At 39.2% G+C, this 18,610-nt stretch overlaps 1 protein-coding gene across 1 annotated transcript in view; it reads right to left on the reverse strand.

Moving 5' to 3' along the window:
- Positions 1-18,610, reverse strand: part of CNTNAP5 (contactin associated protein family member 5) — a 276,013-nt gene that overhangs the window by 12,394 nt on the left and 245,009 nt on the right. The window contains exons 20-22 of the mRNA XM_033065393.2: positions 13,278-13,408; positions 11,712-11,796; positions 2,032-2,250 (exon numbers count right to left, since the gene is read on the reverse strand). Coding sequence (XP_032921284.1) covers positions 2,032-2,250; positions 11,712-11,796; positions 13,278-13,408 — 435 coding nt within the window. The remainder of the gene's footprint in view (positions 1-2,031; positions 2,251-11,711; positions 11,797-13,277; positions 13,409-18,610) is intronic.

Consider the following 18,610-nt stretch of genomic DNA (forward strand, 5'->3'; position numbering starts at 1 on the left):
AAAATCTTTACATGTGTCTCAGCGAGGAAGAAGATGATCTGCAGATCTTTGTTAGATATCAAAACCACAGTAAGTCACCTCTCATTTTGTGTTTCCTAATCAGAAAAAGTGTGTTCAGATGAGAATGGATTTTATTTCACATCTGTCTGCGAGGAAACTTTTTTGAACACAAGTATTCCTTTCTGAAGGAAACAGCTTCAATTGTTTTCAACTTACAAATATAGAAAGCTTTTTTCACATACTTAAAGAGTTTTCCTACTGGGCTTTTTTGTTGTATCTGCACATTAGACTATTGATGCAGACATGTACAGCCTCCTTTGAAGTTCTATTTTTCTTCTCAGACACTCAATAATGAGAAATTGGGAAGTGATGAATTGAGATATGAGCACTAAATTTGAAAGTTAATCTTTGCCTCTGTTTTCTTTTTATTTCTTAAAATGTGTCCTTGCCATGTAGAAATGTAATGCTCAAGTACATCTATAGAAATTGTAATTTGTTACAAATTGGAAATTTTTTGAAACAAGAATCAGCCGCCCATTGCTTTTACTTTAGCATATAAAGACATGAAGTCTTCAGAACTCACTTGTTCTGAAGATCTTATTCAGGCTTTAATCAAATCCAGTGTGAATAGTGAGACTGGAATGTGAGATAATTCATCACATTGAGAGGAAATCATATTTTAGAGCACAGAGTGGCAAGACGGGCATGAGTTTTTACAATAATTCTACATTTCTGATGCAACAGTGCGTAACCTTAACAATAGAAAGCAACTGATTGTATGTTTTAAATATTTAAGTTCAAATGCTGCACTCTGCTCTGTGTTCTGCCCTGAAATTCTGAGCCACAGGTTTTACTGCTTTCTAAACTCCTTAGAAAAATTATATCATTGAGGTGACAGAGCACAGGGCAAAGAGTTCATATTTTCAGTGTCATTGCCCATCCAGGATTCACAAGACACATTTGTCTGTGCATCAGAGCAGACACCTCAGACAACTGGAGGCAGTGGGAAGGAAGTGGGGGGCTGGGGAGGAGCACATGCACACTGGCAGCCCTCTCCAGAGTAATCAGCAGCCTTTTTCCCCATGCAGAATGCTAATAGCATCATTTGTTTTCCACTGAATATCTTAGGCAGAAGCTGCAGGAAATGGTGATTTGATGCAAGTACAAATGTGAAAGGAATCGTATTATGATCTAAACCAGGGTTTTATTAGTTATCAAAAAGGAGAAAGTAGCTTTATAGGTCAAGGGGCAAAACCCAGCCTTTAATTTGTACCCTTTTCTGGTCATTAAGAAATCTGCCATATCCACTGGTGACTAAAGCAGGAACTTGATTGTCCCTGTTCATGGTGACAACACTTCCAGCTGCTCGCAGTTTCCTTCTCTGCATACAAATTCGGATATGCAAAGTACATCAGATTCCCAGAGGACAACTTCAGGATTGCAGAAGATACACAAACGATTGGGATCATCTTGCTGGTACTGCTCAAGTAGTGCTACCTCTCTTTAGTCAAACAGAATGAAGTACAAGAGAGTCCAGTGAAGTCACACATATCAAGGGGTTTGTACAAGAGTTTCTACTCATTTCTCTTAGGGTAAGAACAAATTTGAATTGCTTTTTGTATGACTTCTATTGCTTTATCACCGCTGGGATACAGAATCTGTGTAACATTTATGTTCTCCTTTGAGATATGCGGCGCTGGAATTATCTGGAGTGAACAGGGACGACAAATCAGGTGCATAACCAAACACTCAAAGTTTTTCCACTACAGCTTTGGGACTTTTTTGTCTGTTCTGGCAGGCGTGTTTTAGGTGATCCAGGAACTTAGTCTGAAAACATTGTTTCAGAACAATGACTTTTAAAGGGGCTTTGCCTAGTCCTGATGCCCATCCTCAATACTCCTGATCCTGAGGGAAAAGACAACTTCCCAATTCCACTGTTCATACTGTCACAATTGCGTTAGAGCAGAAAGGAAGGAAACCTCACTGTACAGTGCCCTCTAACCTCCTCAATCCCCTCCAAGCAGGACACACCTGATGAGGAATATGTTGTGGTTGCTGTGTTCACGTCAGCTTCCATCATGGATGCACAGTTGGATTGTGTCAAGGAGCCTCTGACAGTCACAGGAGCGATGCTGGGGTGGCGCAGGGCAGCCTTCAGGGGAGCGATGTGGTTGTACTGGACAGAGGACAGGCAGCCAGTGAAGCCATAGGCATTCGCCTTGGAGACTTCAGGGTCCAGGGACAAACTGTCTGCAGAACAACAGAAAAACATTCTGGCAATTGACAGGTTTAGGAAGGCACTAAGAAAATTAATTCTCTTCTGCCTTACCCACTCCCTTTACATCTATTATCAAATTTCAACTGTTCAGGTTCTCCTTCAACAGCTGCAAGTTCTCCTTTGCCTGATCCATGAGGTTCCTAAAGTCCTTTCTCTATAATGCTACTTACCTTGAATTGTCTTGCATATAAAGCCTGCACTGCACTTTTTTTTTCATCCATTTTCTCTACTGATAGACAATATCTAGCACATCATATCTACTAACCATGACAATAACAACAAAAACAACAATAATAATACTAGCAATAGTAAGTAAAATAGCAACAGTAAATACTATAGAATTCTGGGGCTAATACTATTTAACTTTTTTTTTTTTTTTTGTATCTGCTAACAGCATCAGTTGCTCATATATGGACCATACCTTTAAGGCATTCAGCCTCCTCCACTCTTTGGATGAAAGACCCTCCTCTCTATTTTCTGTTATAAAATGCTTTATGTGGCCTGCCACTGAATGGCTTGCTACCTCAGCTTCCCATTCTTCAAGAATTTATTATTCAATATTTCTGCAGCACCTATTCATGTGCTACTACTTTTTTAGTATCAGAATTCCTAGAAATCGTCCTACTAGCTCTACTAGCACCATTTCACTAATCAAACAAAGAATTAAACTATACCTCTTCTTATCTAAATCAAAATTAAAACAAATATCTCTGTGTTACTATCCAGTCTGTAGATAAAATAGCACAAATAACTTATCCATTTATATTTGTTCAGTTTCATTTCACAAAGAGAAAGTAAATCAAAGGCAAGATTTTTTTATATAATGATAGAATGGTTTGGCTTGAAAGCAACCTTAAAGATAATTTCATTCCAACCCCCTGCCATGGACAGGGACACCTCTTACTAGACCTGGTTGCTCAGGGCCCCATCCAAGCTGGCCTTGAACACTTCCAGGGACACTTCATTTCTTTGCTCCACCAAATGCTCCGCCTTCACAGTAAAATATTTAGTTCCAAAAGTTTTAATATCAAAGATTGTTTGGGAAAGTCAGGGAAGGACAGTGAAGCCATTTTCTATTTTCTCCAAACTCACACTATTTACTTTCCAGAAATTGAAATTCATGCTCCTCAGAGGTCTCAAACATGATGCGCTTTATATCTAGGTCAATCAAACAAGAAAAAAGCCTACAAATGCACACAGATACAATATCAAAACTTATTCAAAGTCTTAAAAAATACCTGCATACAGAAAAAAAACCCCAACCTTCTAGCATCTAGAAAGTTTTGAGAACATTTTCAATGACACTGGGAAATAAGAGTTCCTAACTTTTCATCTTTGTTTTCAAATTTTGAAAGAATAAGATCCTAAATTTTAAAATAATGTAATAATCTTCTCCATTAATATTAAAATACAATAGTTTTATAAGTGGTCAGGATTTAGGAAAAAAAAACCAAGCCAATAACTTTTCTCAAAACTGACATTGCTATTTTAATTGTATAAATGTTTTTGTATAAGAAAATACAGAGACATCTCAAAGCCAGCCCAAATCCCACATTATTTTTGTGCTCAAAATCTGTGACTGTTATGCCACGCACCCAGAGGGAATTAGCTGAAAAAGATTTCTAACTATGTTTGAGCATCTTTGTGGAAGTGTAACACAGAAGAGTGTGATTGTGTCTCAGCAAGGCAAGGTACAGTATCTGCTGGCTCTCCCAGCGCCCTTACAGGAGAAACACTCAGTTTGCAGAGCTGTCAGGGGCACAGCCTCTGAGCTGCGAGATGGGAAGGGAAGCAGTGAGGTTTTGCCACTGGAAAACCTGCAATCTTGCACAAGTTCATATTTGCCCTTCTGAAGATACGTAGGAATTGACTACATTCTGATTTTTAATGAGATTTTGGCTGAAATGTTATAAAACAAAGAATTGCTTCCAAGTTCCTGCGAGAAGGTTTATATATACTAAAAGACTGACTTACAGTATTTGCCATCTTTGTTGAATTTATAAAACCTTTTGTAAACATTCCTACACTCAGCTTTTATTGTTTTCTTAGCTCTGACACAAAAGGTGAATTTGTTGCTATCTCTTATAACCAGGCAATCTCAGTTCTACCCCAGTGTGCAAAAAGTAAAGCCTAAAAAATAATTTGTTCCTCTGCCATGGTACAGCAGTTTGAAAAGTCTAAGATTCAGTACTTTTGTGGGCATTTTTAAAAGTTATATTAAGAGCCAAATCTATGAGCCTTTTGTCAAAGTAAGCTTTGCATGAATGAAAAATCAGATATCTGTTGTTGAAACACTTTGAAATTTTGGGGGGTGGGGGGAAGGACTCAAAAGAACAAACCAAAACCAACTCCTGAGTCCTGTGGTAAAAATTCCATGTGCACAGTTTGCTTTATCACACAGCTTTAGGTGTGTGCATCCAGCTTTAGGTGTGTCAGAAAGGAGGGCTTTCACTGTTCTCAGCAAGAAAGCTGCACAACTTGGCTGTGAATGACTTGTTCTGCCCTCTGAATTCTTGAGAGGATAATGTAAATCTGTGATTATGACATGGTTAGCTCTATGAAAGGCTTATTAAAGAACACTGTCTTTTGAAGGTTTTGCATCACAATAAAATGTTTTTTCAAAAGGTGTTTTCACTGTATGACACAGTGCTCAGTGAGAAAAGCAACTTGGTGAAGTTCTGTGTTCTGTGCTGCAGCCAAGGTCACAAGAAACTTCAGTGGCCTCCCTCTGACCTGGCAATGCTGGGAATCTTTCCACGCATTTCACTGGTCTGGAAAATCACACTGAATTGCTGCTGATGGCTTGGTTTGATCTTCTGACATTTTAGCATTTCATTTCTGTTCCCAGCATCAGAGAATGAGTTATTTTGGCTAATTTCTCCACGGAGAATAAGAAGGCAATCTTTTTCAGCTTTAAGTAATTAAAGTGCTCATTCTCCACAAATTAAGTTTACCCTACGTTTAGGAAGTAATTTTTAAGCTTTATCTGCTGAGTTGTGCATAAGTTGGCCTGGCTTCTTGTTGGGTGCTGTAGTGGATCCCTGGAAGCTGTCTGCAATGTCACAGCTCAGCAAGCTTTATGTTGGTTTTCCATGTATTTGCAATAGCTTTCCATGATAATGAGGATTAAGTCTAACATGTGGTTTTATTTTTTAAACTTTATGGATTGTATCAACATAACTTATGTGTTGATATATCCCTATTCAGAAAATCAGTCATCCTATTCCCCTGCTGTTTCATTATACACCTCTGCCACATACAGCACACTTGTTTTAAGACTTTAGATAAAGTAATTTTTAGTCTTCATATCTCAGTAATGGGAAAATAATTTTCATCATTAATAGAATTCCACAAGAATTCTCTAGGACCAAACATCAATCTTATCAGTAATGGAACAGCAAGTTGACATAGTAAATGATAACAAGTAGGACACGTAACTGTTATCAAAGAGAAATAAAAAGTGTTATTTTTGTGCAGGAAGAGTGGGTAAAATATCATCTTTCTAAAGGTATCACCATGTAAAACAGGACTATAAACATTATTCAACATTTTTTTGTTATTTCTTTATAAACATTATTTTCATGTCACTCAGAAACTTAAACCTCATTTTGCCAAGGTGTTGAACAGGACTGGCAAGGTTACTTCTTGGACATTGTCACCAGATTTGAACCCATGACCTCGAGGTAAAAGACACTTGTAGTCTCCACAAAGTGCACCTGTCTCAGAAGAGCTGACTACATGGCACTGTGCAGTGACCTTGAAAAATGTGCTGCTGTGTCCATCAAGGATCTCAGTAAACACTGGTGACATTAATCATTCCATGAGAAAGGGCAGAAAGTGTGTCTTGGGTTAGCCTGGAACCCAAAAATACAACTTTGGAATAATCTAATTTCCTTGTGTGAGTCTGCCACAAAGACAGTGGAGTGAAAAACCACAAAACTTTTTCTTTGTTACAACAACTGAGGTCAACAAGTTCACCTCCTGCTTGATAAAAGAATGAATTTGAACAAGGGACAGATTCAGACATTCAATGCCCCTCCCAAGCACTTGTGAAATAGCAAGGAGTAGCAAGAGCCTCTTTTCATGAGACTCCCCAGGAATGAATAGAATGTCCAAACGAGCACAATGAGCCTGGATTTCTTTTGTTGCAGTTGAACATTTTGTGCCAAATGTAACATTTAAGGATTTTTATTTCATTAGGCTTTGCAAAGATAATTTAAGGCATACATTCATTATGTTTTCTCAAAGACAGTTTATTATTGAAAATGAGGCACTTGGAGTAGCAATGGGAAATTTGTTAGATGTCATATTTGACATTTGAATCCTAATCTGTCACAACACAACCAGACCTATGTGATTCTGCATGGGCTGAAAACAATCTATAAAAAGAAAATATGCAAGAAGATGGAGAGATGATGCACAAAAGAATATATGCTTGTCCCAGAAGCAGACAGCTCAAATCAACTCAAGTAGCAAGAATTCAGTCTAAAAATAAAATATCTGGGTAGAAGCAGACGACCTTGGACTCCTATTTAGGCAGCATTGTCATCAAGAAAACAGGTATTTAGCATGGTGTTATGATCACAGGGTAAATTATATTGCTGGGGAAAAAGTTGGAATAGATCTGGCCTCTTTTTGATAGAGACTTGATGGCATTATTATTAGCTTGGGCCTTGGATTGCTTGGACTGCCTGGGGTAGCCAAACTTTGTTTATTTTAGGCGCTTGCCATCTTGGTCCCAAAAGTCTCTTCTCTTTTATTTTATGTAGTAATTTCCATTTTCCTTTAATGCTTTAGTAGGCTACTAGGAGGAAAATCAATGAATGACTTTTAAAGGCACCCTAAAATTCACCTAAGAGATCTTTGTTGAATATATGATCTAAGAAATAGGTATTTAGGGTAAGAAGAGTCTGAAGTAAAGAAATGAGCTTTGCAGTGACCAGAGGAGTCCAGCCAATATCTCTTGCAGATACTGTTGTATTGTTTAAACTGTAAAATGTGTTCTGCTGAGCTTAAAAACAGGAATATCTTTCCATTGAAAACAATAAGGAAAAAAAAAAGGAAAAATGGAGTAAGCATTTTTCATAGAAAGTCTCTTAAAGGAGGTGCTTCTTTAAGGCAGCTTTTGTATTTCAGAGTTAATGACAACTTACCCCTTGTGATTTAATTAACCCATTTTCAGCTATCCCTATATAATATTCTTGGATGAACTGCTCTGTGGTCTCTTCAGTGTACAGATTCCATTTTCTCCTTGTGAACTTTTAATAAGAAAAGCTATTGTAGAAATCATAAGAATTGTACTATATCTACATAATGATTTTAATAAAGTTACTTTCCAGTTAAACTTTCTTTTAGGTACACTTTATATCAAAGCTGAATGACTCAGTGGAAACTTGAGTGTGTTTTGGTTCAGGTATTTAGAGATAAAAGATATCATCTTCCTGTGCTAGAATACACAATCATTTATGCTACCAGTCTGGAAAGGTCTGCTAATTGATCACTTTGAAGACACAAATAAATTAGCTCAATATCAATAGGTTCTAAAGAAATACTTGCAACCTTTTTCTTCAAAATCCTCTTGAATCCTTTCAGTGCCACCTTTTACCCTGGTATCCCTACACAGCTACTGTATTAAATTGTTCAGGTGCAAATACACAAACAATGAAATTCACTTCTCTGCATCACAGATTATTTTTCCCAGGGACAATAATGGTGACAAATTTAGACATGTTGGGGCACAGTACAATATTTTCAAGAACTCATTAAAGTAAACCTGCAAACAAATAAATTATATTTTCCACTGAGATAGCAGCTTTTTGTAGACAACACCTGAACGCATGCAAATGCATCTCTGAGATCAGAGAATTACAAAATAATTTGAAAGACACCTCTGAAGGTCATGCAGTTCAAACCCTTGTTCAAAGCAGAGTCAGCCTCACAGTTAGGTCAGAATGTTCGTGTGGTTAAATACAGCAGGATGATCTCTGCAAGGAGCACTTAAAGTAAATGAACTGGGACTCTGGTTAAGATTTCACTGAGGTTTTGCCATAAACTGTATGACCCACTTGGGGCTTGAATCCAGTGCTCACTAAAATCCATGGAAAAACTCCCATTGATACTGATGAGCTTTGGACAGGTCCTTTTGTGTCCTGACTCTATATTTGTGAAGTAAAAATGACAACAAACTACAGGATAATAATATTTTTCTATTGCTGTTGGGTACAGCAAGGATGAATTCAACAGACGTCTGCTGGCTACTTGAATGATGCTTCCTTTTACTCCCTTGTCTTCAAAGCCACACTTATATTTAGATTGATCTTTCCAAGGCAGCTATATGGTCCCATTACTGTGTATCTGAAGAGCTCACAGCCTTTAATGCTTTTATCCTCCCAGCACCCCTCTGATGCAGGGCTGTTCTATTATCTATGCTTTACTGATAGAGAAGGGAGATAGTAAAGCTCAGACTGGTTCCAGTGGGAATAAAATGCCTGCTTACCTTTATATCTGCACATAAATGGCTTACCCAAGGTCATTCAAGTAGTCTGTGGCAAAGCGAGTGTCCCTATGTTCTGAATTCCAGGTGAGACTCCTCTGCCTTAAACAGAGGGTTTTTTCCCCAAAATTCACAGCTGGGTGTAAGGCAACCATTGGAAAAAATATAGCGGTTTGAAAATAAAAAAAAATATTAGAGTATATGTATCTAAGGAAAGTGTAATGGGGCTGGGGTGGGGGCTGTAGAAGCAGGGGAAACACTGTTGTTTAAAAAACTGGTCATTTTATAAAAATGCACTTTTCAAAAGTTCTTGCTCTCACAAGAAAATCTAGTGAGGAAAAAGTTTCAAGCTTTTATGATGTCCTGCTGGAAGTCCTCTTTGAGATTTCCCAGTCAGTGGAAAATTAATGGTCGAGTCAAAAAAGAAGGTGGCATAATCATCTGATTAGGCAGCCAGGATCAGGCTGTAAGAGCAGAAAAATGAGCAGTGGTGTGACAGGAAAGAAGAGAGACAGATTTTCAGAAGATTATAGCATGGATATGTAAGACATGTAAAACAGAAGTTTTTTTATGGCTCTCTTTTAGTGGACACTTAAACTTTGTAATGAATACCTTTAGGTAATCCCAGTAGCATCCAAAATAAACACTACAGGAAGTCTAGGTCTACTCCAAAACATCACATGCCTCTGGAAGTTTATGCTTTGCTGAGGGCATGAGCAATAAGAAGGAAAAACTTGGCAGATACTGGTTTAATTTACACATATTTACCTGGTGAGTCACCATTAAAAGAAGCTATAGTCAACATTTTACCCATACATTAGTATAAATTATGATTTAATGTATTTATGTAAGTTCCACAGTCCAAAAATGACAATGTCCACCTTGCCTCTTGGTACAACAAAGCAGTACTCTTAGCATTGTAGTAGTGGGAATTTCTAGTTTGGTTTTGTTTTTTCCAGCATGGAATAGTGTGTAACCTGAGTAAGTTTGGAGAAGATACAAAATTGTGAAGAGTGGTTGGTAGATTAGATGGATGTGTCACTGTTCAGAGGGATGTTGACAAGCTGGAGGAATGAGAAAACGAGAACATTTCATTTAGACAAAGGAAATGCGAAGATCTGCACTTGGGTCAGAAAGAACCCCATCCCCAGCACTGGTTGGGGCTGAGCAGCTGGAAAGCAGCTCTGCAGAGAAAGGCAGTTTCCCAAAAACATGGACTTTCTGGAGTGAGTTCAGTGAAGGGCTGCAAGGATGATTTAGGGACCAGAGAACCTCTCCTGTGAAGAGAGGATTGATAGAGCTGGGACTGGTTATCCTGGAGGGAGATAACTGAGGCAGATCTGTGATTTTGTGAGGGCACAAGGACTCCACTCAGCATAGCTACAGCTGTGGGATAAAAACTGGAAAATTAAATCCTGGTATAGAAGAAATAGTTTGTGAAAATTCACTTAACATATGAAAAGGAAACTGGAACTAGGGGTAGGTTGGATTTGAAGTGATTTGCTGGGATGAATTGTGTGATTTCCAGGACAGCAATAATATTTTTCACCACCTGGACAGCCAAGTTTATGGCTTGTCATTACAGAAGAGGAACTATTGCTATTGCTGAAACAAAATCCCAATGAACTTTGGGGCAAGAGAGACATAAAAGAAGGAGAAAAGTTGGTGGGAATGCCTGACCTTTGGAGATACACCTGGGCTTTTTGGCTTTCCAGCAACTTGCATTTGTGAAGCTAATCATATTTGTGACTAAATCTAGTTTCTCTCCACAATGCTGAGCTGTACCATGTCAGCTTGCTGGCTACATTTTTGAAGGTCTTTGTGTTATCTTCATCTTTCTGGTTAGTAAATCCTTGCTTTATTGATTTGGTGTCTATAGCTGGAGTTCTAGGTAGAGGTCAGGATGCGTAATGTTCTTTTAGCTTTTCATCACTAAAGCTGACTGTTGGCAAAATGAGAATTTTAGTTTAGCTCTGAGTTGGGCTGAAAACAGTCAGGTGCTCAAACCTGTCCACAAAGGCTTTAAAGATGTCTGCACTCTGAAAAAAAAACCCATTATATATAACTAAGGGGATAATCAGGCCCTGCTCTTAATCTACTTAATAAAACGTGATGCAGAATGCACTACTGTCATTCTACAGAGTTAGACTGCACAAGCAGGCACTAGAGGATGTCTGCAGAGTCTGTCTAGCTGCCAGTCCCACAGGCCTTGTGTGCTAATAATGAAACATATGAAATTGCAGTGGTGACTCAGGTGTCAGGCTTGATATGGAGTTCCAATTTGAACAAAGGACTGGAATGTCTGTAAAGAAGGAAATATTTAGAATCTTACTGAGAAAGAACAAGACTCTTATATAAAGGAATATTACATACTTGACAACAAAAAAGAGCAGTTCTATTTTCCTAATTTTAGGCAGGGTTTTCCTGGTCTTGTAATGGCTTTGTAGTGTTGAGGGCTAAAGATCAAGAAGGTCCATGTACAGAACATGCAGAATTGTGGCCCAAGTGCTATATGCAATATTCCTTGCAGAATTCAAATGAAAAACACTGGCAGTGAAAAAAAAGGTGGAGAGGATGAAGCCTCATTGTGCTGTTCTTATCATTAGGAAACAGAAATGGCTGGAGAGGAGCAAGCTGCAGTCAGCAAAATGGTATCATTAGGCTAAGATGCTGCCCTGTGCAGCCACACAGGCTCTGTGAATCCCTTCACTGGAGGGAGCAATCAGAGTACCTAATATTGCCACCGGTGCAAACAAGTAAAGCTGCCAAAGTTTAGCATTGATGAGATATATAAATAGGTGCATTGGAATGCTCAGGTCAGCTCTTACAGCAAAACCATCCAAACAAACCCCTAATTCTATCAAAAACCCAACACACAGCACAGGCTAATTCCAGCACTGTAACATCTCATGAATCAGGAATATTTTTAGTAGAACCTACCTGTGACCTTGCCCAAGGTGAGTGACTTAATGGCCTTAAAATCAATCTCAGAAAAGTTGTGTTTGAGTTTGAGAACTTGATCAACCTGGAAAAGAACAATAAAATTACTTCAGTACAACAGCACATGGGCACCCCTAGATCTCATTGTACTGCAAACTTCTGGGAACGTTCTCAGCTGCAAATCAGTTAATTCTGCCCCCAAGCGTGATTCAGTCTCTAAAGATAGCAAAGTGAATGTGCTTTGATTTTAGCATGAGAAGCTGAAAGGCATACCAGAATAGTCATATAAAGGACTTTGAAGAAACTTCCCCTGCAGAAAAGCTTAAAATGTTTGACCCTGAAATCCCCCTGCTTCCCAAAACCCATGTCTAGTCACTTCAAAATACACTCAAAGGAGGCCACTCTAGAAACGTATTGTGAAGAATTAGTTCTGCACAGAAGAAAACCACAGAGCAGCAGACAATAGAAGACTGGTACTTGAGGAAAACCCTGGCTTTTAGCATAACCCTTCTTCTTAGATAATGAGGCCTACCCACCGCAGTTGTGTGATGTGATTTTACCACCCAGAGATGGAAACTGTAGAGAAAAAAAAAGCAGTGCTGTGTGTTTTTGTCTTCTCATTCTATTCCTTAAGATACAACCTCTCATAAACTCTGCCACCCTTCCCTGTTAAAAGATTTTTTGCCAAGATCTAGCTAACCTGTTTTGCAATATGGATGGCTATAATTAGAAGAAAAGTAGAAAAGTAGAAGGAGCAGTAAGTTGGTCCTCTTCTCCCTGCCTTGGAAAAAGGTGATTCAGGGAAATAAGGCAGGGGAGGGGTTTTGTCCCTCGTGAGGTTGTCACAGCCAGCATGGCTTGGTCCTAGTTTCTAGGAGGAGGTACTGCCATGTACATGGTGACTGCACCCTGCATTCTCTCAGCCCTTCCTTTTCTGTGAGAGGATAAGGCAGCTGGGGTCACATTCTCCCTTGGGAAACATACCCTAACTGAAATGAAATTCCTCAGCTTTTTTCTCCCTTTCACTGCTTTCCCATGATCCATACTGCGTGTTTCAATGGAGACCCCAGATCACACAGACATCTCTAAGCTCCAGACCAACTCCAGTGGTCCAGATGAACTTCTGGCCAAAGATATTTCCTAATTCACAGATTGTCAGAAGCAAGGGAAGGACCCTTCAATGGAAAACACCACTGTTGGGCACTCTTTGAATAGGGTCCAGATGGAGCTTTGTTGGAAGCTACAGGGCTGTTCTGCTGCTGAATCAGTGTGAAATCTTTGCCTATTGACAGTGATCAGGCACTGAGATCAGGACTCCAATTCCTGGAATCCATAGAATCATAAAATGGCTTGGGTTGGAAGGGACCTTAAAGATGAGACCTTAATGATGCTCCAACCCTTTTGCTGTGCACAGGGACACCTCCCAGTAGATCAGGCTGTTCAGAGCCCCATCCAGCCTGGCCTTGGACACTTCCAGAAATGGGAATCCACAACTTCTCCAGGTAACCTGTGCCAGTCTTTGTGGCCTGAAGTGTAATTTAACACTCAGCATAAGCCATGGCATACCTGAATGACGAGCTCTCTGCCTTCTCTGTTAATCTTCACATGGTGTAGCTCTCGGTTGGCAAAATTCCCAGAGTCAATGGTGAAAATGAGGAGCCCATCCTTACTCAGCTTGTATCGTACCTGTAAACTTCCTTAAAAGCAGAGCAAAATTGTATGTATTCAATAACCTTACACAACAAATAACTCACTTTCTTTTTATTGCTATGGAGTAACAAGGTTAATAAGTCAAGAAGAAGGTCAAAAGAGTTCAAGCTGTAATGAAAAGTGTGAAGAAAATAATGCATTGGAGGAGCTTTCCTTCCTACTGAGTTAACAAACTGCTATGGAGACACATAACCTAATGAGTAACTCAGTATACCAAAGGTGAGTGTGCCTGTCTGCAGGTCAGACTGAGCACTGCCAGAAGCTGATCCACATCATCCTGTGAGGGATCACTTCCAGCAGAGGGCATGCAGGGCTTGCACTGCTCTACTAAACTAATAATGCTGGGTTTTTATGATTTCTTTTCATCCAGATGTAATGTACTACACAGAAGACAATGACAACTGTAAGAATTATAACTTAATTTCAAACAGTTAAAGGCCTGTATTTACATTATCATTTACATGCAATAAAATACCTTTACTTCTAACATATTTGAAGGATTTAATGTAATTCATATAAAAATGAATGCCAAACATCTCATTCAATCTTGCTATCAAAAAAATGCATTGTGACTTCTGATAAATATCATAACTTATATGAATAGAATATAAGTATCATAAAGAATTAAAATGCACAAGGAAACAAGGTATCCAGTATGAATTTTAGTCCTTCAACAAACAGGGAATGTGTATAGATGATATAGATAGATATAGATGATATATGGACACATGGAGCCACATATGACATAATGCAAAAGAAAAATAAACTGTTCTGGTAACATCCTTTCAAGCATACCTTTCTGGGAATTTAGTAGTAGAGAAAAAAAAAAAATCGGAATTTTTTTAACTCTTTTTATGCATCAGCAACCAAAATTCGTGGAACTGTAGTACCATAGAGTTAAAAAGCTTTTCTGGTGCTATTTTTTACTGTCTCCAAAGAGGAAATGAATGCTGACAGCACCCAAACCCTAAGAAATGGTCCTGCATTTACTTCCTGTTCTGAAAATTGTCAGGAATTTTTGCACCGCTATACACCTCACAGTGAAGTTGGAAGTCCTTCAAGCTGGAATCCCTAGTCCAGTTAAGATAATTTCCCCCTTTTCCTGTGCCAGGATGTTTTCCTTCTAAAAGCTGTACCTTAAAAAAAAAAAAGGTTTTACAAAATTCAGTATATCCCAGAGGAGCACTGACACTCTCTGGATTTGTAGGATCGAAAAATAGCTTCCAAAATCAAGAGGGAAAATGAGCATGAACTACTAGGATGACAGCTTTTTAGCTGATTGAGAGGTCTGCTGGATCAGGAGAAATTTTAAAGTGAAAATAATAAAAAGAAGTGCATTTGAATTCTTACACATAGCTATGGACATTAGAGGGGAATTTGTGAAGACATCAGGGTCAGTAAAAACTGCTAAATTATTCAGTGTGATATTACAGGTCCCAATTCAGCTGCCCCAAATCATAGTGCACAGCTCCCAGCCCTGGTAGCATAGTGAGGGCAGGGAGGTGCTGTCCATCACCATGACTGCCACGCTCAAAGGCACAAACCTAAATCACAATCACATTATCTGCTACTGAGAGGATGAGCCATCAACAGGGATTAGCAGTGTAAACATCCTAGAAACACTTTAGAAATACATGAGAAAAGAAGCCCAAGCGTAAGGAAGCTCTCCAGATTTTCCCTGGGCAGTGGAGAGCTGATAAAAAGCAGAAAGGTTGACTGACCCTGCACACCACAGTCAAGATGACCACACAGAGTAAGATGGAACTAAAATTGTTCTAACAGACTGATCCAAACTAAAAATCATGTCTCAGCAGAAGCACTTTATAGACTGCCTCTAACCTGGAGCCTTTGAAAGGGATGTAAAGCAGAAAATGAAACAGTGCCTGGGTGTGGTCTGTGACTTTAGTTTGTAAATGTGAAAATAAACTTCTCTGCTCTTTTTGAAGGCTATGAACACACATGTATATAAAATTATAATTGGTACTACTTGTATGCAGGTGATCAACATCAACAACCAGCACATCTGTGTTCCAGGGGAGCCAGCAGGACATGTAGTCTATCCAGGCTCTCAGCTGCAGCAAACAGGGATTCACCCATTGACTGTGTCAGGGAAACACTGATTTTAACCCAGAAACCATCTGTTCCTTTTATTGGAAGACAATGGGGGAGGTTCTTGGCATCCATTAAGAATAGATCTTACTTTCTAAAGTGATGCAATTTCACCTTAAATCATGTAGAGAGATCAGAAAATGGCATTTTATTTTGTCAAATTGCTTTCAGTTCCAGTGGCAACTTTTTTTTATGGACAGCTGCTCTTCAAAATTATTGAATTCAAGTTGGCATTTTGCCTGGGGCCAAATTTGCATTAATATAAACCAGAAGTACATGGGTTCATCTTCTGAGGTGTTTTTGAATTTTCACATTGTAGATGACAGCTAATTTTGCCTTGCATTCAATACTAAAGCTTCTGTGTTCAGATTGCAGAATAATTTTGCTGGCATATTAAATTGCCATTTTATTACTTGACAAGCAAAATAAATGGATTGTTAATTAGGATTATTATTAAGAATTTTATTTTGCCCTCTGAATTTTGATTATCTGGTCCACTGACTTTCTCTATCACATCAGCCCAGTGTCAGTAACTGCAAAGTGAAATCAGTGCATAAACCAGCTCTGTTCTCCCTAGTCTCTATTTTGCATCATTTTTGCCTCACAACAGGGGTTCACACTAATCATGAGCAATGTAATTTCTGTCAGTCTTGCTGTAGTCATGCCTGTCATCCTCTTTTCAGCACTCCATGTCTGAGCATGCAGACCTGGAATGTCCTAATGCTCAAGCAATGCACAACCAGTTGTGTTCCTTCTCTAATGCACATTGAATTGCTGGAACAATTGTTATTAAATAAGTAAGGGAGAGAGAGAAAGGAAAAGAAAGATATCCTCCTTTTGGCCTTGGGCTGGAAAATTTTAGTGGGCACATTACCCCAGCAGTATTAGGAAAGAGTAGATTCACACATTATTATAGTTATCCATCTCCTTCAGCTTTGAAGTTTGCCTCTGGAGCAGCCTGAGAGGGGACCAGGCTTAGCTTAACCACAGAGTTACTGAGCACAGCATGGCTTCTTTTCAGCACATCCTGAGGAAATGATGGCATGTGGGCTGCCATGCTGCTGGGATGAGACCACTGCCAGTGTCAAAGCTGGCTCGCTGCACATCGCTGTGGTTTTCACCCTTCAACCTGCAACACTAAAATGCACAATTGTAGGGCTGAATGACATCTCCCTGATGATATCAAACAGCTAGGAGCCATTTTAACAGGATTCCTGGGGGTTCCCTTGTGCAGAGGGAAGTCCTGGCCAACAGAGACCAAAGGGCAGCATGCTGGTAACTAAGTCTGAGGTGGCTTTTCTGAAGCATAGCACTCCCAGGACACTTTCAATAATGATGGAGGCCAGCACTTGTACTTGCTACAGGAACATTAATGATCAGTGTCAGCATAACCAACCTCCAGGCAGCTACAGGAACAGCATGGTGCCTTCAAGCTTCTTTTTTTTTTTTTTTTTTTTTTTTTCCTAAGGATAAGCTGCTGTAGCAGCTCTTATGTCTAGCGGTAATAAGGACACAAAACTGGTTAGAGATTTCAAAGTGTTCAGTCTGAAGAACAAAAAAGATATTCCCAGACTGCACAGTGTGAAGAAATAGTATGGTCATGGTGTTACATATTCTATGTCCCAAACCTGTGCTGATTCAACATGCCAACAGGAGAGTTCCTTTCTTCTGTCTGTGTCTACAGCAGCGCCTGAGTGGAATGTCAGAAATAATCTGTTGGCTTTGTGGCCTATGCCCACCAACTTTTCTGGACTGCCAAAGCCTGTACTAAAAATCAAAGAGTAATTTTTAAATCATCATATAGAAAGGGGAAAATGTTACACAGCTTGAGTGTTCTAGCTCAGGAAAAGACTTCTTGTTTGAAAGACCTCACCTGTGCTAGGTATTTGACAAAAAGATTAAAGCAGCTTTGCAGAAAAGAGAAATGGATTATCAGGAATTTGGTCTGTAAATCCATCGTTCTTAAGTCAAATTCTTGTCCCACGTGTCAGCAGGACCACAGGTCTTGTGTCATTTCATCTTGAAGGACCAAACAGCAAGGAAGGGAATGGTATCCATTGGAGTCTGAGACTTCTCTGCAGGACCTTTATTTATGGAAACTGGTTTTAAACGAGCCCAAATTGAACCCAACATCTCTCACCAACTTCAACTGCACTTTTTAATGACTTAAACTGGCTGGAGCAGCTGGAGAGACATCTTGCTCTGCTCAGAGAAGCTGAGGTTAATTCAGGGAGCACATGTGGGTGGCACATGTAAAACACACAAATTAATCACCATCGTGTAACAACATTTAAACACTTAAACCAGGGCAGCTGACAACTCTGATTGGGGAAAATGTGTATATATGAAACAGTGAAACACTGCATTAGATAAAAGGGCATTGAACTACCCCTGCACGTCTTGTTGCCTCAGAGTCACACAGAAAAATGTTTAGGAGTAACAGATCTGTTTACATCTGTCTCAAATTGGCAGCCACCCTTGTTGGACTGCTAGACTTTGACTACACCACCACATGTGCCCTCCAGACTCACCCAAGCTATAGATTAAAGAGAAAATAATTAAGGAAAGCACAAATTAAACGAAGGTTTAGTGAGGCTACTGATTTTGCAATTACGAAAAAATATTAAATATAAAAAAATTGAAGTATTTAGCTGGAAAGCCATTTGCAGCTCATGAGGTATAAATGTTTGTTCCCTCCTGACTGCAGAACAACGCATGACATTTTTCAGTCATCTCTACCCCAAAATATATCTCTGGGAACTTGCACAGCTTCAATGTGGCAGTGTCCCTCTTCATAGCCTAGATATTTTAAAATGAATCACTGTTTTCTCAGTTAGGAGCAGCTGGCTTAGAAACATGTTCCTTAATTAGCAGCTTCTCCCCAGGGATATTTACTCAGTAAATTTACTCTCCATTGGAAGTGCTGCTGGTGATTTTAAGAACCCATCTCTTCAGTGTCCAGTGGCATTTAACTAAGAAAGTACTTGCATTTTTTTAGGGGGTGACTCTTGCTATTTGTTTTGCATGGAAAAAACAAAGAAAAACGGTTGAGCATGTTTGCAGATATCACTACTCAGCTA

Source organism: Catharus ustulatus, chromosome 7 (genome assembly GCF_009819885.2).
Source record: "Catharus ustulatus isolate bCatUst1 chromosome 7, bCatUst1.pri.v2, whole genome shotgun sequence".
Taxonomy (NCBI): Eukaryota; Metazoa; Chordata; class Aves; order Passeriformes; family Turdidae; genus Catharus; species Catharus ustulatus.